The sequence below is a fragment of the Tupaia chinensis genome, unplaced genomic scaffold, assembly GCF_000334495.1.
Source record: "Tupaia chinensis unplaced genomic scaffold, TupChi_1.0 Scaffold000683_1, whole genome shotgun sequence".
Lineage (NCBI taxonomy): Eukaryota > Metazoa > Chordata > Mammalia > Scandentia > Tupaiidae > Tupaia > Tupaia belangeri.
The window spans coordinates 443878-466379 of record NW_006160206.1 but is presented as its reverse complement, the minus strand read 5'-3'; the positions used below and the strand labels follow the sequence as shown (position 1 = coordinate 466379).

At 48.2% G+C, this 22502-nt stretch overlaps 1 protein-coding gene across 3 annotated transcripts in view; it reads right to left on the bottom strand.

The window, feature by feature from the left end:
* The window catches only part of RGS10 (regulator of G protein signaling 10), a 50189-nt gene that overhangs the window by 26563 nt on the left and 1124 nt on the right, over positions 1-22502 (bottom strand). For 2 of the 3 annotated variants that reach the window (XR_003551411.1, XM_027776565.1), the window contains exons 2-3: positions 4971-5089; positions 3738-3824 (exon numbers count right to left, since the gene is read on the bottom strand). Coding sequence is in view for 2 of the 3 variants with exons in the window: in XM_027776565.1 (XP_027632366.1) it covers positions 3738-3824; positions 4971-5089 (206 nt within the window). In the remaining variant the exon portion in view is untranslated. Of the gene's footprint in view, positions 1-3737; positions 3825-4970; positions 5090-15863; positions 15970-22502 lie in introns of those variants that run through there. The other variant, XM_006160397.3, reaches the window with a different exon arrangement.

The window sequence follows — 22502 nt, the reverse complement described above, 5'->3', positions numbered from 1 at the left end:
GAAGACCGCATACCTCCTTGGAGTTTTCCCTTAAGTTCCATAAGACACAAATTCTGGCTTGTTTTAGAAGACAGATACAGAGATCAGCAGATGGTGTGGTGGTTAAGGCACTGGACATTCCCACATGGCTGACCGCGGTTTGAGTCCCGGATCTGGCAGCTTGCTTTCCCCCTTTCCCTCTTCTCTCTCTCTCTCTCTGGTCAAATTAAATGAATGACGCAATAAACTGAATAAATAAATTTTAAAAAAGAAGACAGATTCAATATCTCACCTGCCAGTTCATGGGGAAGAGGCACTTTATAGGCAAAAAAAAAAAAAATTAATACTTTTAAATGTAGAACTTGCAAAGGGAGAGGACTGTCTTGAAAGCTGACTGCTGAATATGGATACCTGGAAGAACCTCAAAGTGGTTTGGAGGAGTCATGCTCCCAGTTTCCGAAGCTCTCAGCATCCCTGCATAAATGCAGAGTGTCAAGGCTCTCCCAGAGTAAGGGACGGCTTTTCCTGCCTGCCAGGAGGCAGAGCCCGGGCAGGGGAAGACGGCTAGCACACAGCCCCAGTCCACTACTTGGCAACCCAACAGAATGGATTTCACGTAGCTGAGACTACAGCACAGGGAGAGAATACTGCCTGGGAGGTGAGTCTCCAGGTGGTGGCTGACCCGAGGGAGTGAATGCCTCGTCTCCCAAGATCCAGAGGCACTGTGTGCCGGGCACTTGGACACAAAGACCTCACCTCCTGGAGCCCACAGGACTGAGGGAGAGACAGACAATACAGAGGATGAATACATAAATTATACAAGATATTAGAAGTTGGGGAGTGCTATGGAGAGAACCAGCTGGGTAATCCCAGCAAAGGAATAAAAACACAAATCACAGTATTCAAAATAACAGAATGTATATAAGTATTACTCATTACTTAAAAATAAAAGTTTTGAGACCAGCAGATAGTATAATGGTTACATCGCTAGACTCCTGCATAGTCAACCATGGTTCAAATCCTGGTCCTGGGGACTTAAAACTCATGCCAGACATGTCTGCATGCATGCCCAAAATCCCGAGAAGAGAATGGAAGAGAAGGGATTGCGGCGTGGCCATCTCCCTTGGGAGGGATTTCTTGCTTTCTGTCTCTCTGTCTTGCTCTGTCTCTCTGGTGAGTGCACGTGCCCTATAACAAAAAAAATCTTTCTTTAAAATAAAAAAAATTAATAATAATAATAAAAAGTTCCAGCCCAGCTATGGCAGTGGAGGTGATAGGCACTGCTGCGTGAGGCTGGAGCCATATAGGCGGTCTGGGTTTGGATCCCATCTGGGTTTGGATCCCAGACCAACCTGGACAATGGTGTGTGGTCTGCATTCTCAGGCAGCTGCACTGAGCAATCGCCAGTCTTAAGGACTCAGACCTTCCAGAAGTCCTACACGGGGTTCTGGGTGGGAAGGTGGAAAGTGGTACCCGGTTCTGGAAGCTCTCTGTAGGATGCAGACGGGGCAGCACAGCCTAACACCAGACCTGCCCTACCTGAAAGGCTAGAGAAGGCAAATCTGACCATTCACCTCCCTCACCACGACCCTCCCACACACGCCATTGAAATCCTGCATGGGCTTTTGGGGCGGGGGGGGGGTAGGGGTGCCTGCAGGAGGTCCTCTCCTCACCTTGGCACCCTGGTTCTCCAAGTGCAACTGCACCCGCCCCAGACAGCAGCAGCACAGTGACTCCCCACAAACGTACCCCTCCCACTGTGTCCTTCCCTCGGAGCTCTGACCAGGCCTGCCTTCCCACATGCCACCTCCTCTCCCAAGAACTATTTTTGGTCCCCAGCCCCCACTTTAGGCCTCAACTTACAAGACACTTCCCCTGGGGGGGGAATCCTTCAGTGGAGCCCCACTTCCCATTTCTACACTCATCACACTTGCAAAGCTTGTTCCCCTTGAAGCCCCAGTTCCCTAGAGAAGCTCGTCTGGACTGCCTCTGTGGTATCCCCACAGATACTCTTGTTATTCATTTAGTTCTTCTATGCGCAAGAGAGAGCAAGAGAGATGGCACCCCCAACAGGGTCTTGATGCCATACCCTACCTCAAGCCTCAGCCAGTCCCAGATGGAGGGTACTCGTGTGTACTCAGGGAGGTCTTCAGACATAAACCCAGAACCTTCTGTGTGGGTCAGCCTCACAGAACACCATGCTCTACCACTGTGCCACTAAAGCTCTACTCTGCCACCATATGGGTGGACCTCAGCTTTCTGGTCAACCATGCAGGAGTGTGCTGGCCCATCTGCAGGCCCTCCCCACCCCCTCACTCTAAGAACAAGGCAGATGAATGAACATCTGTTCACCTGCTGGACTCTGAGCTAGGAGTTCACAGCGAGGCCATCCGTCAGTTATGCCGTCCAGCATTTATGGATGAGAGGCCTTCTGTCACCCAGAAAGCTCTGGTCAAAGTCATCCAGTGGAAATAAAGGGCCAGAGGAAGCAAAAGCCTAGGATCAGACCCAATGATGGTTCTCCAGGCCAGCCCAGGAAATTCAGGCCAAAGGAAACCCATCTTAGAGTCCATCGCAGCCACTGCCCGAAGGAAGGCTAGGCGGCTACATTTTGCATAAAGAGCCTTGGAATCAAGCAATGATGTACATTTTCCATTTTCTAAGCCATTGTCTGCAAACGTTTGATGGCTGCTGGCCCTGTGAATCCCAGCTTTCAGAGACAGAGGCTCAGAAACTGGCAGCCTAAAACCCACATCTGCCCACAGATATGTGATTTTTGGCAGGCAAGGTTTTAAATTTTTTAAAAAATTAGTTCCAATATTTAAAAACTGGATGGCTTCACATACAAATGCAAATGTCCAGCTTCTCTAGAAAAACAGGCTGAAGATGAGAAGTCCTGGGAAGAAAGGTCCTGCAGGGTCCCTGGGGAGAGAGTGGGCAATGAGAGATCTAGGAGATTCCCGTCTGTGGGTTGGTAGAGTCAGAACTTGAGGCAGGAAAGCCCTCAGAGCCATAGACCCTAAGCAACCAGCCATAGCCCCTGGAGGAGACAGGCTATTCTCTGATGGCCCTATCCTCACACTCGCATAGCCTCGCACCAGAACCCTCACTCACCATTTACATTCTTGGAAATACATAGGCCCAGACTTCATCGATCCACCCAGCGCACACTCCTTCCCCAGCATCCCATCCACTTCCTTATATCAGCCTTCAATGGTGAAAAATACAGCTGACATCAGGAATTAAAGGCTCCCTCCTGCATAGAGTGCACATCTACCCAGGAGAACAATCAGAAGCTTTCTGTGTGGGCTGCTTGCCAACGGCAGGATGCTTTAGGAAGAGATATTGAATAATTGACAATCCATCTGATGTACGTTGTGCTTTTATCACTTCACATCTGCTTATCATTTTACTATGTCCAGAAATGCCGACATGTCAAACTTCAGTGGAAACGTCCTCATAACTTATTCATGAAGGAAAAATAAAAGCATACACAATGACAAACCCTAAATGACATAAGCCGTTATTTCTACTTTAAGTATTGGTCTGCTTAAACAGCTCCACTTAAACATGAAGTGACTCACTCTCTCAGATCATTAACAGTGGGCCAATACAAGGTGCCTAATCTGAAGCTTAGAACTTCCCCCATATCTAATACGCATCAGCTTGTTCAGGCACTTTCAAAAATCTATCAGAAAGACAGTTTACAAGGAAAGAAAACAATGATCAAGGAAGTGATTACGGAATGGAAGGAATACCTGCTTCTTATCTTGTGTTTTCTTAAAATCTTCACAGGCTAGCCAAAACAAAACGTTTTCTTCGCTGAACTCCTTTTTTAAAAATTCCTATTGATAGAAAAGAAAAATAAATCATCCAGTATTCTACTTTAAAAAAGATATGATGTATCTCCCTTCAAGAACCAATCTGGCACAATTCAACAGATGGGCATGGTTCAATTACAGTTTGAAAACCCCACCCTGAAAAACGAGGAGCATGTTTAATGTTAAGGCTAGAATTTCAGATGCATTTGACCTTAATGGCTTTGACATTGTGAGGAAGAGTAAAAATGAAGCAGGCATCCACTCACAATTCTAAGCTGACAATAAATTACCAAAAAGTAAATTAAAGTGGAAGATATATTAGTTCCTTCCAGACAGTGTTTAAACAAAGTACATTCCTCTAAAATCAGGACTATTTTTTTAAAACAAAAGAAAAGAAAACATATTAAGCATGCCTTTAAACATCATGGTGACAACTATTTTTAGCTGGAGGTGTGTTTTCTTTAGGCAGATGGGAGTGGTTAGTAGCATGGTCAGGTGTCCTGCTGTGCCGAGACCTCCTGAGGGGGAGACAATGCTCAGAGTGGCCTGGTGTCCAGGAATGAGGGTCCCTGTCACAGCCTGCCACTGCCTCCTTAGGACCCCAATGGGGACCAACAGCATGAGGACTCATCCAGACCTGACCCAAGGCTTAAAGGCAGAAGTTGCTGAGACTCATTCTGGAAATCCATGTGTGGTCCTCCAAATGGCACCAGGGGGTCTGGCTGGCTGGAAGAGTTCTCTGGACATGGATATGTCCCCAGCCATCAGCCCCCCTGTGAGGTACCTTCACCGAGCTCACACCACAGGCCTCTCTCACGCGGTCAAGGATGCATCCGAGGAACTCCCAGGCACAAGAGAACCAACCTTCACACCAGAGAGACCCAGACCACTCCTCCCAGGTGTCACAGAGCTGGAAGTTCTCCATACAGGCTCCACTGATGGGCCCAGTACCCCTTCCCATCACCCCCACCTCTGCTATACAAAAACCAGAATCAGACTGCACATACATCTCTATGCTGGTCCAGGGCTGTCCCTGGACGTGACAAATGCTAAGTTCTCACTGTTGTGTTGGGATAGATGGTGTTAAAGACTGGCCTGTTTTACCCCCACGGGCATCTAAACTTTGTCACGTGTTGCATCAAATCCCGACTACCAATGAAAAAGGCAAACCCGAAATCTTTTCACGCCTTCGGGGTCTTCCAGCAGATTCTCCAGGGAAGCCGCCCATTTGGCTGTGCTCCTGAGGGTCTGGTGGCTGCTGCTGGAACTGCCATCGCTGTCGTGGATGTCTGCAAAACAAAGTTCAGGCTGAGTTGCGGATCCAAATAGATCGCCGATGTGAAAACAAGCTGCACACAGCAGTCGTCATCACCACCACCGCGTGCCTGACAGACACCAAGTGAGGTCCCCGGCTCTAACCCAAAGGCTTAACACGACAGACTCGTTCTGGTCACAACAGCCCTGCAAGGCAGGTAGCTGCTCCTATTTCCTCTAGTTTACAGATGAGGAAAACGGAGGCTCAGAGTAACACAGAGAGTGGCCATCTCCAGACACATCCTTTCCGCCAACGGAGTGTCCACTGGCCAGTCTCAACTAAACCCTCCTCGCAGAGAAGCGTCACTCAGCAGGCACTGCCTCCCCATCACAGGTTGTGCAGATACGATGACGGCGCCGTGTTGGGGTTATCTGCATGGCCGACTCCCACTAGCCCAGAAACTCCTGCAGACCTTTATCTGGTTCCGCCACACCTAGCTCACTGCCAGACACATAAATAAAAGTAGGTAGCAGGACAGAACAAGGATGAGGATGCAAAATTTAAGAGGCTCTCCAAAATATTCAGGTATCAAGATAAATGATACTGTCATGCATTTTTTTTCCAACCAAAATTAATGCCAAAAAACCCCCACAATGACCAAAATAAGTTGGGGTTTTTTGGTTTTGTTTTGTTTTTCACTATAGGGCGCATATGTTGCTGGAGACAGAGAGAGAGAGAGACAAGAGAGAGTGAGAAATCACTCCCCTGAGGGGATGGCCAGGCTGCAATGCTTTCTCCTCCATTCTCTTCTTTGGATTTTGGGCACACACACATACAGCAGGTTTTTCAAGCTGCCACATCTGGGACTTGAACAGTGCAGTATGCCATGTGGGCTCCAGCTGCCTTCACCACCATGGCACCAGCTGGGCCAGTATTAAGATTTTTAAATGAAGACAGGCTTCGGGGACTGGCATGTGGCGTGGTGGTTCAGGTGCTGGACTCCCACATGGCCAACCATGGTTCAAATACCAGACCTGGCGGCTTGCTTTCTCACTTTTCCTTTCTCTCGCTCTCTCTGTCTCTCTCTGGTCAAATTAAAAATAATAATAATAACATGGGGCCAGCAGGTAGCATGCTGGTCAAGAGCAATGGACTTCAGGAACCAGCAGTTAGCGTAATGGCTATGTCGCTGGACTCCCACGTAGTCGACCGCGGTTCGCGTCCTGGACCTGGTGGCTTAGAACTCCCAACAGGCGCATGTGCATGCGTGTCCAAGATCCCGAGAGGAGAATGGAGGAGAAGGGATTGCGGCGTGACCATTCCCCCTGGGGGGTGATTTCTCGCTTTCTGTCTCTATGTGTCTCTCTGTCTGTCTGGCGAGCACACGCCCTATAGCGAAAAACCTCTCAAAAAAAAACAAAAAAAAAAAAAAGAAGTAGACCCACAAGAGACCAATCCGGACCTAGAGGCTTGCTTTCTCACTTCCTCTCTCTCTCTGTCTCTGGAAATATTAAAATAATAATAATAAAGTTAGCTAAAATAATTATTTGAAAAACAAATAAAATGAAAATAAATAATTCTTAAAAAAAAAAAAAGACAGTCTCCATATTACTCGTTTTTGTCTTAATCTCCAATACGGCTCAACTTCATACTGTTACTTAGCCTGTCTTTATTTCAACTTTTGATATTTTTTTCAGTATGGATTTTTGGTATTAATTTTTATCTCTTAAAACACTGCATTGAATATAATTTATCTTAGCGTTTTTGGCACTCTCTTAAATGTTGTACCCTTGGTGAGGGCCAGCTGAGCCCCACCTCTAGTCCCAGCCCTGTGTGTGCAGTGCACAGGATGGCCACATTTACATACTACCCACTGCACTCTCCGACTCAAGATGCTGACATGCCTCTTGACCAAAAGAAAGGGGACAGAGGAGTTCCAGCCAACACCCAGTGGCCACTTGCCTGAAGGAGGAAGTGACAACACAAACACACCTCACGCTACAGAATCGGAGCCTTTCCTGGAGTCAAGGAGGATCGTGGCATGTAACTTCACGGGGGGCGCAGGTTCAAAACCCAGTTTGGGGTCAGCTCGCTGTTGCAGCGATAACATGCTGCTCAGAAGATGCTGGATCCAGACAAAGACCATGGGTTCGGTTCCCCGGGCTACTGTACATGCCAGGAAGCCATGCCCATGAGCCTGGCTGGCTGGAAAACCAGGGGTAGGAGGGCAGCATAAAATCCTGTTGGGGGTGCTCCTCTCTTATCAGCAAAGAAACAATACAAAAAAGAAAAAAAAAAAAAAAAAACACCCTAGGTTGGCCAGCTCAAACTATAAGACCTTGAGGGAAATTCTTACATATATTTTAAGATCACCCCCTTCCCTCTCTGGTTGTCCTAAGGACTCAAAAAGGAAGCACCTCAGGCACCTGGCAGTACAGTCATCAGCAGCTTCTCAGCAAATGTAAGCGCCTTCCTTCCCTTTCTTACAGCAGCGAGCTATCAGTTGAACTATTTTTATAGCTAATGCTTTTTTCCTTTAGGTTAGAGACAAGTGTCTATAAAAGTAAGGTTCAGGGCCAGCAGGTGGCTTGGTGGTTAAGGCACTGGATTCCCACATGGCCAGCATGATGGTTCAAGTCCCTGACCTAGCAGCTTGAAAACCACAACAAATAAATAAATAAATGTTTGAAATAAAAGTTTGGATCTAGAGGAAAACTTCTTTCAAAAGCTTTATTTTTACATATTTATTCCATGAGTAAGAGAGATAAAGCCCTCAACAGGGTTCTGACTCTGCTACCCATGCCCAGTCTCAGCCGGCTGCCGATCACATACCCAGCCTACTCGGAGGGCGTGCAAACCCAGAACCTCCTTCATGGGTCAGCCACGGTGCATTGCACTTTACCCCTTTGTCACCATTCCGCACAGAAAATACTGCTTTTTTCTTTTTTTTTTTTTAATGCCAGAAGGCACATGATGTCACCAGAAAGACAGAGAGAGGGAGAAAGCATCCCCCCGTGGGGCATGGTCATGTCACAATGTATTCTCCTTTGTCTTGCCATCCTGTCAGGATTATACATGCACACATGCTCCGCCGTGTTTTTCAAGCCACAGAGGCAGGGGTTTGAACTGTGATTAAGCTATATGGGATCTGGCTCCCTTAACCTCTAGCCTACAAGGGCAGTCCCAGAAAATAAACTTTTAATCAAGAAATCAAGAGAAAGCTGATTTTAAAACATACTGAGAGACCAGTGGATGGTGTGATGCTTATGTCGCTGGACTCCCACATGGCCAACCGCAATTTGAGCCCAAACCTGGAGGTTTGAAACTCATGCAGGGCACATGTGCATGCATCCCCAAAATCCAGAGAGGAGAATGGAAGAGAAGGGATTGTGTTGTGGCCATCCTCCCAGAGAGGTTGATTTCTCACTTTCTGTCTCTCTGTACCTCTGTCTCTCCAGTGAGCACATGCCCTATAGCAACAACAACACAACAACAAAACTCTCTAGAGGGAAAAAAAAAAAAGATAGTGAAAGAATTTCTCTTAACGGATCAGTGAAAAGAGTCTTATAAATATTAATTGCTGCAAAAAAAATGAATTGCTGCAAGTAGTTAGGGGGCAGTACAGCTAAAAATATTTTTTGACGAGGGACCAGCAGTTGGTGTAATGGCTATGTCGTTGGACTCCCATGTAGTCAATCACAGTTCGCATCCCGGACCCGGTGGCTTAAAACTCACACTGGGCACGTGGGCGTGCGTGCCCAAGATCCCGAGAGGAGAATGGAGGAGAAGGGATTGCAGCGTGGCCATCCCCCCTGGGGGGTGATTTCTCACTTTCTGTCTTTCTGTCTCTGTCTGTCTGGCAAGCACACGTGCCCTATAGCAAAAACCTCTCAAACAAACAAATGAAAAGAAAAAAAAAAAACTACTTAAAATATTTTTTGACGAAATGCACAACAGAACACACTGGACTTAATAATAACAGCATCTATGATCTTCTATACTCTCTTAGGGGTCAAAACACACATGACTTTCTTAATGGGCTGAGACCCCACATCCCCACACCTAGGCAAACTACCTGGATTTTAGACATTCACTGTCTGACTTGAGTAAAAGAAAATAAAGTCGAAGCCAGGAGCCCAGCAGGGGCTGTGCTTCAATACTGGATGGGGACGGAGTGCATAAGAAACTTATTTGGGACAGATCCACTCCTCTAACAGAGACGCATACTCACTAGATCACATCACAAATGGATCTGATGCTTCTTTAAAGTGACTCTTCAGTGCACGGATATGAAATCAGTTGCGGCCCTCTGTGTAAATGCTGGAATGGCAAGCTCCTGAACACCAAGTGTAAATCCAATTAAGAGATCATTATTCCAAGACATTTCTGCAGCAGGGTTGACTCTGCCAAGCATTCCACTAATTTACTCTTCTGTTCTTTACCCAGAGAACATCGTTTGACAGTTTCCTCCATTTCCCCAGCAGATCTTCCCATAAGTAAATAAATACAGAGACTCAGTTCTCTGTTCCAGAAACAATCTCGGGCAGCCACAAATTTCTCTTGCCATTGCAGAACAACTACGCTGGCTGCTATAAGTTCTCAATGTTGGTCTGAAAGGATTCCAGAACTCATTTTTTTTTTTTTTTTTAGAGGTTGCTGCCATAGGGCGCGTGCGCTCGCCAGACAGACAGAGAGAGACAGAGAGATAGAAAGCGAGAAATCACCCCCCAGGGAGGATGGCCACGCCGCAATCCCTTCTCCTCCACTCTCCTCTTGGGATCTTGGGCACGCATGCCCACACGCCCGGCGTGAGTTTAAGCCACCAGGGACTCGAACCTCGGTTGACTACGTGGGAGTCCAGCGACATGGCCATTACGCTAGTTGCTAATCCCAGGATTCCAGAACTCTTGACATTCTTTTCTTTTTTTAATTTAACTTTATTTATTTATTTATTTATTTTAATTTGACCAGAGAGAGAGGGAACGTGAGAAAGCAAGCCGTCAGGTCTGGGACTTGAACCACAGTTGGCCATCTGGGAGTTCAGCGACCCTAACCACCACGCCACCTGCCGGCCCCTTGACATTATTTTCAATAGTAGACCAAATCTCTCACAGATAAATGCATGCGCTGGACACCTATTTAGCCAGAGAGAACTCTGAAAATTAAGACAGACGACCCCACTGTTACATCATGGCTACCTCGCCTTTTATTTTATATTCTGATTATTTTTGCAGTTAGGTTTCTGTGCCTAACTGCAAAACTTTACAACTTTACAACTCGAAACCCACAAACCTGATCTAGACTCCTTATGCTATAGACGCGGAAACAAAAGTCCAGAGGGTAAAATAGCCTATCCCAGTGACCCAGCTAAGGAATCACAGCATGGAATTAGTAGAGGGACTGACATGCAATGACAGCCCTCTCTCAGGACCCTCCCCCAAGGCTCCTCAGAACAAAGAAAACATGGCCAGCTGGAGGGGCAGCCAAACTGAGCAAAGGGTCATGGCAGCCAGCAGAGAGTGTAGTGGTTCTGTCACTGGACTCCCACATGGCCCACTGCAGTTTAAGTCCCAGACCTAGAAGCTTGACAATCACACTAAGCACACGTGCGTGTGTGCCCAAGATCCCAGGAGGAGAGTGGAGGTAAAGGAATGGCAGCATGGACATCTCCCCTGGGGGGTGATTCCTCACTTTCCCTCCCACTGACTCTGTCTCTCTCTCTGGCAAGCGCACGTGCCCTAAGGCAAAAACCTCAAACAGGAAAAAAAAAGAACACAGAGAACTGCTGGTTCCTTCCATTCCATTCTCCACTGGCCACTGTCTTCTTTTTTTTTTTTGAGGGATTTTTGCTATAGGGCGCGTGCGCTCGTCAGACAGACAGAGAGAGACAGAGAGACAGAACATGAGAAATCACCTCCCAGGGGGGATGGCCACGCCGTAATCCCTTCTCCTCCATTCTCCTCTTGGGATCTTGGGCACGCATGCCCACACGCCCGGCGTGAGTTTAAGCCACTGGGTCCAAGACTCAAATCGTGGTTGACTACATAAGAGTTCAGTGACATGGCCATTACACTAACTGCTGGTCCCCCTTGTATTAATGTAATGAAATACACTTATGGCTGACACTGTTATACGGGAGAACAGAATTTTCAGGGATGGCTCTGAAAGTACAACCAAGACACAACTACTCTCAATGGCCAGGGCTATTGGCTTGCTGGGCAGTAAACACCTTGGGAAAAGAGAAATTCCTCTGTCCCCATAGGCAGCATCTAGGATCCTTCCATCCACTCCTGATCTGCTGTGTTTTCACTTTCCCCACAAATATATATCGGTTTGAGATTTCTCAAGATTTCCAGACTGTCCTTCAAGTTTGATGAAGGCTCTTGGCTCTGCCCTTTAAAAAACCCGTCTTTTCCAAGTCAGTATCACAACCTCCATGACACTGAGCAGAGGATACTCCACTTGACACTGCTCTGTAGCTTGGGTTTCTTCTGTTTATTGGGGCCCCCTACTCGGAAGACTTGCACTATTTCCAACGTATGTCACATAAGGGGTACCTCGGCCATCTCAGTTCACATGAAATGTCACCATCAGGCCAGTAACGTACAGGAGAAATAAATAACTTTCCTCAATAGCAAGCAGGTTTATGCTGAACTTAAGAATAAAGCAAAACTTGGGACCAGCAGTTAGCGTAATGGCTATGTCGCTGGACTCCCACGTAGTCGACCGCGGTTTGAGTCTCAGACCCGGTGGCTGGGACTCAAGCCGCGTGCGATCCCGAGAGGAGAATGGAGGAGAAAGGATTGTGGCATGGTCATCCCCCCTGGGGGGTGATTTCTCGCTTTCTGTCTCTGTCTCTCTGGAGACCACATGTGCCCTATAGCAAAATACTCTAAAAAAAAAAAAAAAGAAGAAGAAGAAGAAGAAAGCAAAATTTGGACCAGGAGATGGAGTAATGGCTATGTTGCTGGACTCCCACGTAGTCGACCGCGGTTTGAGTCTCAGACCCGGTGGCTGGGACTCAAGCCGCGTGCGATCCCGAGAGGAGAATGGAGGAGAAAGGATTGTGGCATGGTCATCCCCCCTGGGGGGTGATTTCTCGCTTTCTGTCTCTCTGTTTTTCTGGCGAGCGCATTCGCCCTATAGCAAAAACCTCTCCAAAAAAAAAAAAAGAAAGGAAGGAAGGAAGGAAGGAAGGAAGGAAGGAAGGAAGGAAGGAAGAAAGAAAGAAAGAAAGAAAGAAAGAAAGAAAGAAAGAAAGAAAGAAAAAAACAAAACCAAGATTTCCCAGCAGCCAGACCTCTGACACCTGGATGGACAAAGTCCCAATCCTCTTTTAATCTCCCTTTTTCATTGATAAAAGTATCCATTTTACATGGATTACACAAGAAAGCAGGTTTGGAATACATAGGTGAACAAACCAACAACAAAAAAAGTTGAACATATTGTTCTAACAGCTTTGAGATCCTGGGGTCCAGCAGGTGGCATAGTGGTTAAAGTACTGGATTCCCACATGGCTGACCACAGCTTGAGTCCTGGATCTGGTGACTTGCTTTTTCACTTGTCCCCCCATCCCCCGCACTCGCTCTCTCTCTGGTCAAATTAAACAATAATAATCATAAATAAAATTAAATAAATATTTTTTAAAAACTAAAACAGATTTAAGATCACTCAAGCTACTAAAAAGCTATGTGCAATAATATTTTTTGGCTTCAATTTTGTTCTGGTGCATTTATTTTCTGTTGTTTAGTTCAACTGTGAAATTTTTTGTAAAGAATAAGTTTGTGTGTAAGTGTTTGCGTGCGTGCATGTGTGTATGTTTTAGCTCTCAGGCTCTTCAAAGTCTATCGATCTTCAAATATGCATACAAGGGGACTAGCAGTTAGCATAATGGCGTTGTATCTGGACTCCCATGTAGTCGACCGCGGTTCGAGTCCTGGACCCAGTGGCTTAAACTCATGCTGGGCGCTTGTGCGAGCATGCACAGGATCCTGAGAGGAGAAGAAATTGCGGCGTGGCCATCCCCCCTGGGGGGTGATTTCTCACTTTCTGTCCCTCTGTCTCTCTCTGTCTTCCTGGCAAGCGCATGTGCCCTATAGCAAAAACCTCTCAAATTTGCATACAAAATATTTTTCAGTAAATTGATCTCCAGATAATTCTGTCACTAAGAATAACTCTTGTAGGGGCTAGCAGGTGGTGTGGTAGTTATAAGTGCTGGACTCCCACATTACCAACCACAATTCAAGTCCCAGACCTGGTGGCTTGCCTTCTCACTTTCCCTCTTTCTCTCTGTCTCTGATAAAACTGGAAAACAATAATAATAATTAAATTAAATTAAATAATTTTTAAAAATCTGAACTAGAAAAATGAAAAACAGTAACTCTTACAAATTGTTTACAACGTGCCAGGTACTGTCTCTAAATTTTTACACAGGTTAAATCATTCAGGTCTCATGAAAACACCCAGACGTGCTTAATTTTTTTTTTTTCCATAGGGCACATACATTTGCAGGAGAGAGACAGAGAGAGGGAAAGTGAGAAATCACTCCCTGTGATGAATGGCCATTCCAAAATCCCTTCTCTTGGGATTATGGGCGTGAATGTACAGAGGCCTGGTGTGATTTTTCACGCTGGCAGGTTGGGATGCAAACTACGGTCAGCCATGTGGGAGTCTAGTGCCTTAACCACCACACACCTGCTGGTCCCAGATGTGTTTAATATTACTCCCACTTTTCAGATGGGGAAAGAGAGGGACAATACTTGCAAGAGCTACCCAGCTAAGAAATAAGGAATTATGACCCAAACCCAGGCAGTCTGGCTCGAGTCGGTGTTCCTTCCCAAGATGCTCTATTGCCTTTTGTATCTGTGATATTCACGGATCTTTGCACTCACAGAGGCCAGAATATAACAGCCTTAAAGAGCCCAATAACAATCATGCTATAGGAAAAGACCTGGAAGACTGGGTGAGGTCCAATTCCCCATAGAAAAACGGCGCGGAAGAGTGAGGTGGACTCATCTCCCACACAGACACCGCGTACACGCATTCTCCATTTCCATTTATGCTTGTTCTGTGTGGCTTCTGACTTCAGTAAAAGCCATTATTTCTGCAAGGGTGCAGTGTCGCGGCACAGGTGGCTGAGGCTGGTAGCTTGCAGCATATTTTGTAAGGCATTATTTATAGATGCTATGACGTCATGCCCAACAGGAGCCCTTCTCCAGACATCAGTTCCTTGGAAATCTATAGGCACAAGGCATCTGTAACACTCATCAGAACTGAGTGCTGTCAGCATGGATTTGTTATTAGTCTGCCGGAAGGTCTGCGTAATGATCCTGCAGAGACCGTCTCTCCAAGTCAAACAATTGCTTTAAAGTTTCTTTAAGGCGACCCAATGGCATGGTGGTTAAGGTAACTGGATCCCACATGGCCGACTACAGGATTTGAGTCCCAGACCCGGAGGCTTAAAAACCATGCTGGGTGCATATGCATGCATGCCCAAAATCCTCTCTCTCTCTCTCCACCAATTGCCTATAGTAAATTTAAATAAATAAATAAAAAATTTTTTTAAGTTTCTTTTTTTGTGTGTGAGGAAGGGGGGACACCCTTCAACAGGGTCTCACACTGTGTTCCCCCCCCCAGTGTTCCCGGTCAACGAGGATGTGAACAGATCCACCCAGGAATCGAACTCCAGTCATTCTACATGCAGAATGATGCACTGCTGCCAACCACGGCTGGCCCTTAAATTGTATTTTAGTAATATCTCAAAACCCAGATTCTTCAACAATAGTCAATTTACATCCTCACAGGGTTTGTCCTATACCCCCTAAAACTCACAACAAAGGAATTTAAGAAAACAAAGTAGGCATCAAGTCCAGGAAAGGGCAGAGGCATTAACCTTAAATTCCTTTTTTTTATTTTTGGAGAGGTTTTTGCTATAGGGCTCATGAACTCTCCAGAGAGATAGGGAAAAAAAAAAAAAAAAGCTAGAAATCACCTCCCGGGGTGGATGGCCACACCGCAATACCTTCTCCTCCATTCTCCTCTCTGGCATGAGTTTAAGCCACAGGGTCTGAGACTTGAACCACAATTGACTACATGGGAGTCCAGCAACACAGCCATTACACCAACTGCTGGTCCCAACATTAACCTTAAATTCTAAAATACTTTAGTACAACAAACACACACCACCATGCTCCTTTAAAATACTCTGCTTTGCAATGGAGTTTCAAGGAAAACACACGCCCCACAAAACTTACTGAAAACCTCCTGTCACCTAGGCCACATCAAGCATAGTACAGTAAAGAGAAAAAGTCATCCCAACTTAGAGAGTGTGTTTGTTCCAACTGGTGATCTGTGCAAGGCTTGGGAGGAACTGGGTCATGGAAACACTGTGTCTAAATATTACTGAAGTGTTTATCACTCCAGAGTCCGGCTTCTGAGAATAACGACCCAGCAGGCATGCAATTCTCCTGCTGGGAAGGCTGGACTGAACTGCAGCAGGGCAAAAATGCTAATAAAAGTGAAAAACGTTTTAAAATCATCATAACAATTACCAGCACCTAAGACAGGCGCAGGAAAACAGGTTGCCAGGGTTGGCTCAGCTCAGCGAGGGCGAGGGCACCGAGGGCATTTTCCTAAGAGGGCTCAGACCTCAGAGTCAAGCACTCACAGAAGCCCTTCGGAGGTCACCTGTGCACCCCTGAGCCGGCACAGCACGCTCCCCACCAGCCCTGCCCTGCCCTGAGCCAGGGCCAGGGCCAAGGCGACCAGCAGACCAGGACATCTCCCGAAGGGGTGGGGGCATTCCTTACGTTCCATGCTCTGGACGCCACCTGAGAACTTCCACGCACACCAAAACTCCGCTGCCTTCTCAGAGCCGCTCTGTGAGAGAAGGGCAGAGGGGGGCTGCAGGGCGCCCGAGCACCCTCGGGTCCGAAGGAAAAACAAGCCTCAACATCCTCTTTTGAGTGGACCAAACAACAGATGGCCACGGGTTTCCAGTTTCTACCAGAGGGAAGGAAATAAGAATGCCGAACTGCTATATGTAGCCTCCGTAGAATCCCCTCTTTCTAGGCAGAGGCCAGGAAAAAAGAAAGCAACCCAGAAGCCCTACCCTGAGGGTGAACGTGAAGACCCTGTCATTGATTTTCATCCCTTCCCAGAAGCCCCGTGCTTCCTCTGGGGCCTGACATTTGTGCCTAAGTGTGCCCTCACTCTCTAAGTCCGCCTCATTCTCCCCACCCGCTCCTTCAAGGCACAGAAGTGACTTCTTTTCCCCCAGGGGCAGTCAGGTAGACCGTGCATTTCTTGAGAGCAAGAGCTGTGTGTTCCTCAGCACCAGCTTAGCGTCTGGAGCCCGTGTAAATATTTTATAATGATAAATATTTTCTGAGGACTGAGCCAAAGTGGGCACCAGGCTGGAAGGCAGTGGCCACAGAAAGGAGGCTCGCAGCTACTAAACATACTTGCTGTTTACCGAGCACTTGACATATCTCAGCTCAACTTCTCAGCCATCCTTGGAAGTTAGCCCGTGGTCAGCCCCATTTTACAGATGGGGAAGCTGAGGCCCGGAGATGAAATACCTACGACCAACTCGACGTGAGGGAGTAGGTGAGCGGGGCCTGGGTGCCAGGTCGACTGGCTGCAAGGAGAGCTCAGTGAAAGATGCAGAGAATGAAAGGCCGGACCCTTCTTCCTCATGGAACTTCTCATGAGCTGAGACGAGACCCAGAAGGTCACCTGCGCAGCTGTCCCAGGCTGTGTGAACTTACCTTCACTGGGCCACAGAAAAACAAGAATGAGGATAAAAAAATATTTACCGAGTGAGCTGTGTTGATAGACTAAGGATAGTCTTGGGTTGTTTGGTTTTGTTTTTTAGAATAGATGGCTGTTATTTATTTGCACATTACAAAATTCAAGAGATACAGAAGGGCCCGCGGTAAAACAGTCCCCCTCTCACCCTGTCTCTCACCCAGTAGCTCCTCCTGAAGCAGCAACCTATAGAAGATTCTTGTGTATCAGGGCAGTTTCTTTTTTTATTATTATTTATTTAATTTTATTTATTCATTCATTTATTTTAATTTGACCAGAGAGAGACAACAGAGAGAGAGAGGGAAAGGGAGAAAGGAAGCCACCAGGTCCGGGACTCGAACCTTGGTCGGCCATGTGGGAGTATCCAGCACCTTAACCACCATGCCACCTGCTGGTCCCCTCTTTTTTTCTTTTTTAAGCTTATTTATTTTTCTCATAGCAAGTTAGGCAGAGAGAAAGAGAGACAGAACGAAAATATTATCCCCACAGGGGATCTTTTTTTTTTTTTTTTTTTGAGAGGTTTTCGCTATAGGGCACATGCGCTCGCCAGACAGACAGAGAGAGACATAGAAAGACAGAAAGCGAGAAATCACCCCCCTAGGGGGGATGGTCACGCCGCAATCCCTTCTCCTCCATTCTCCTCTCGGGATCTTGGGCCTGCACCCACACGTGCCCAGCGTGAGTTTTAAGCCACCGCGTCCGGGATGCGAACCGCGGTCGACTGCATGGGAGTCCAGCGACATAGCCATTATGCCAACTGCTGGTCCCCCCCACAGGGGATCTTGATGCTCTGATCCACCCCCAGGCCCAGTCAGCCCCACCATCAGGGTCACATTGGTGTCCGGCGCACTCAGGGAGGCCTCTGAACTTGAACCACCAACCTTCCCATGTGGGTGAGTCTCACGGAGCATCATGTCTTATCGCCGTGCCTCTGTCCAGTCCCTTTAGGACAATTCTTTATCTGGGATATAGCTTCCTACCATTTGCAGTGTTAAAATGTCCTTTCAGTTGTGACATTTGTGGCAGAGATGGTTGGCGATGGCTTTGCTTTTCATGTCCTGACTGGAGGAGGGGAGGGCGGGCGAAAGGAAGAAAAGAAGGAAGAGAGGAAGGGAAGAAGTGAGGAAAGACAAGGGAAACATTGCCAGCTCTGTGTTCATTCTCTGACTGTATTTTAACAAGATGATCAAATGGCACTGTGTGCAGGTAACCCTGGACTTAGGTCCGAGACTCAAGCTCTGTGCTCTGCCCCTTCTCAAATCGATGGCTCCGGACAAGTCCCAGCCCTTAATGGCCTTTGCAGCTCTCCAGTGACAGTCAAAATGGCTCCCTCTTGCTGGGACAGACAACTTAAAGAGTACAGAGGACAGGAAGACCCCCAAAGCCTGAAAGAGTTGGAGCAAGGAGACCCAAGGGACAGGGACAAGATGGCACATACAGGGAGCATCAGGGAGCAATAGCAGACGTAGGAATGTTCAGCCCAAGAGCACAGTGAGGGTCCCTGGGTGAGGCAGAGGGGAATCTCACTCTGGGGCTAGGGTCCTCAAGGGAGGGGACCTGGCTTGGAAGTGAAAGTTGTCCCTGCAAGTCTGCAGGGACTGTTTCCCCCGAGTGGATGCCTCCTGACAGCTCTTATCGAGGGGCTGCTGCTGTACCCTGCCTGGGCCCCTGTGCCACGCCAGCTGCTGTGGCAGACAGCTATCTGGGGGAAGCAGAAGAAACTCGTGGGAGTAAATTTAGTACCATGGAACCAACATGTTCCCTGCGCCCAGCATCAGGGGGTTGGGGGGTTACTCAACCCGGGGAGGGAAGTGACTCGGATGACCCAGGAAGCCCTAGGAAATGGCCAGCCGGGCACCTGCTGGGTTTCCACATTTTCTAACAGTGAGGAAAGACATATGAGGTCAAATATGGACCAGTAATGGCAAATAATGCCCCGAGGGCACCGCCCGGCCACCCTCTGCAGGCTGCTCTTGAGGAAGGCCAGTGCTGGTTCCACAGACGCTCCTGGCTCCGAGGCTGCCCACACCTGTATGAAATGCTGCCTCGCGGCGCAGCCCAGCCTCTCGGTCCCTGCAGGCCAGGCCCACCTCACTCTCCCTGAACCTGCAGGCCTGGGCCAGTGATGTTCTGCAGAGTAAGTTTCCCCAGCTGCCAAGTCGGCCCTGCTGCTGGGTTGTTAAAACAAAGACATTAAATTGTTATGTGGACTGTCATCTTTAAATAAAACCTAATCCCGGCAATAAATCTGAAACTGTTCCCAAGGGTTTAATGGGATAATGTATAACAGGCCTGGGTGGAGGGCTGAGCCCTGCCTGGCAGGGTGGGAATTCCCCTAAGAGGCTACCCCTCCGCTGGGGGTGTAGACGGCAGGGCTTGGGCTTTGCGAATCTTTGTATGGGGCAGGCTGAGTGGACAGAACCCTTTAATCCTCACATTTTAGTGCCCTAAGAATCAACTGGAGGGCCAGCCAGTGGCAGAGCGGATAAGGCAGCTGGATCCTACATGACCAACTTTGCGGTTCGAGTCCTGGACTCAGCAGCTTGAGAAACACACTGAGTGGGTGTGCATGCATGTGTGCCCAAAATCCCAAAAGGAGGAAGAGATGGAGAAGGGACTGCAGGACCATCTTCCACGCGCTTTCTCACTTTCCCTCTTTTTCCCTCTCAGGTGAGTGCATGTGTACTCCAGCAAAAATTGTTAACAAGTCTACTCCACCACCCCCCCACCATAGCAGAGGAACACATGCTGAGAACCCTGGGAAAGGAGAATAGGGAATCCCACTTTGAACTTCCAAAGTAGAGTCAGAAACTCAAAACCCTCAGCTCAAAGATACTGACCCCGAGGAGATTCTGCTAAAAAGCAGGAAAGGTCTAAAGTAGAAGGTGCTAGGAGGCAGGGTTGCTCAAATCGGGAGTCCTGCAGGAGTGGACCCAGATGGGGCCTGAAGCTTATACAGCTTGGGGGCCTCTTTAAGAATGATAATTCAAAATTTAAAAAAAGAAAAACAAAGTCAGCACAGGGTCCCACAGGCCACCTGGCTGGCCTTGCGGTGCCTCTGCCTCTCAGCCTGCACCCTCCTCACATCCTCACTCAGGTCCCCCTCTCCTGCTGCTGGGTGGTGATGACCAAGCTGGCAGGGACAAAGGCAGACTTTAAACCCCAAATTCCCAAGGAAATCAGGCCCTGAGAGGTCAGGCATCGCTGGCCTTTCTCCCAGTGACACAACTACATTTACCAGGCTTAAAGCTGGTAGCCTTGAAACAGGTGCGCTCCAGCAATGTCCCTAAAACTGCCCTCTGCCTTCCGGAGGTACAACCTAGCCACATCCCAAAGCACCCCAAATCCATGTCTCTCCCATGATTTAGTGGTTCCTTTTTTTTTTTTTTAAGAATTTTAAAATTTAACTTTATTTATTCTCTATTCTCCTCTTGGGATTTTTGAGCACACATGCACACGCACCCAGTGTGATTTTTTTCTTTCTTTCTTTTTTTTTTTTTTTTGGAGAGGTTTTCACTATAGGGTGTGTGCACTCGCCAGACAGACAGAGAGAGACATAGAGACAGCAGAAAGCGAGAAATCACCCCCAGGGGGGATGGTCACGCCAATCCCTTCTCCTCCATTCTCCTCTCGGGATCTTGGGCACACACGCACATGCGCCCAGCGTGAGTTTTAAGCCACCAGGTCCAGGACGCGAACTGCGGTCGACTAAGTGGGAGTCCAGTGATATGTCTCTCCCATGATTTAGTGGTTCCCTTTTTTTTTTTTTAAGAATTTTAAAATTTAACTTTATTTATGTATTCATTTATTTTAATTTGACTAGAGAAAGACAGAAAGAGAAAGAGAGAGAAAGCAAGCTGCCAGGGCTGGAACTCGAACCACGGTCAGCCATGTGGGAGTCCAGCACCCCTAACCACCACGCCACCTGCCAACCCCTCTCCCATGACTTAGCAGTTCTGATGGTACAGCCTCAACCCAGAGGGGATCCAAAGCAATGAGGAACCTGCCCAGGGATATGCACGGCAGCTCTATTTCTAATAGGAAGAGAAAGAAAAGAGGGACACGAATAATTCTTACACACGTACTGTGTGCCAGGCACCGTACTAGAGGCTCCGCACGGTCCCTGTATGTATCTCACAAGAGGAAACCACTGGGCAGATGGGGAAACTGATCCAAGGGAGACCAGCTTGGGGTGGGTGGGGTGGAGACACTTGATTTTTACCTTTGGTGACTTCCAGGACATCACTATCTTACCATGGCTTCACAACGAGTTCCCAGATGTCCTGAATATCTAGCAATTGGCTCTCACGAGTCACTTTGAGCCAGCTCCCGCACATGGCTGACACTGAGGCACTAAGGGGCCTGGCCTGATGTCACGGAATAGCAGACAGAGTTGGAACCGAGAATATGGCTCCAGAGTCCAGACTCTGACCACTGCCCCATAAGCCTGTGGCTGCAGTAGGGAAGAGCTAGCATTACTGCCCACAAGGAACCCTTTGACTCCCAGGAACACGGGGACCTTTACATGACCACTGACGCTAACAGATCACTTAAATGTGCTGGGCCACAGTGTAAGAGCTGCCCAGTAACTACCAATCCATATTTTATTAGGGCTGTCCTAAATAGTATTTGCCACTATTTGCATAAGTTATGGGTGGGGGGGGGCATGCTCCAATGAAGCGCTTAGAGGGGTGGTTGTTATTCCCACCTTGCAGCTCCTTATTCTGAAAGGTTCCACAGCCAGTAAGTGGACATGGGACTCAGGCCAGTCCCTTCGGTTCCCGTCTCTTAATCACATGTTCTTCATAAAATAGGATATTAAGTGAAAAATGGAATCTGACCAATACTACAGACTGAGAACCATGCCTACGTGAATCTTGGAGGGCCGGCAGGAAAGCCTCTGAACCGAGTTAGGCAAACCTGAGTTTGAAAGATTCCCCACCGTCGAAGTGTGACTCCAGGCGAGTCACCTAACAGCGCTGGCTGCAGTTTTCCTCTCTCGCCAGGGTTAGTCCTAAGGGTGAAGAGAGAATTCGGAGAATGTGGCGACCTACCCCGGCCCCCTTTGGGGCCAGCCGGTGGAGCTGTTACTGTGAACAGAAAGGGCGCGGGGACTGGAGGGGCGGGCAGAGTCCCATCCCGCGGTTCCTATGCAGTTGCCCCCGAATTGTGCTCCAGCTGGTCCAGAGTGACAGCCGCAGCGAACCTTTCCCAATGTCAGAACTGGCTGGCATGAACGCACCCCTCTCCATCCTTGTATTCGGTCACCTTGGGGGCCCCACATTTTAGCTCCACGGGGCAGAACTGAAGGCCGCTGCGCTCAGGCCCGGCTGCCCAGCCGGGAGCCCGGGGTCCGGCCGTGCCTCCGCCCGCTGGCCCGGGCATCATGCCCACCAACGCTGGCAGCGGAGGCAGAGAATTGGGAAAGGGGGGAACCCCGTTCTGCTTTCGGAAACTGGATCCCACACTGCCTCCAAAGTTAGGGGTGTGCTGGGGATCCTTTTTCTCCCAGACCGTCACTAAAAAGAAAACTGCTGCCGTTCCCCTTTCGGCCAAACTTCCTCCCTGGGGCGCCTCTCGGGGACCTGCGCTCCCGCCGCGCGGGACCCGCGGGGGAAGCGGCGCAGTCTGGCTGGGCG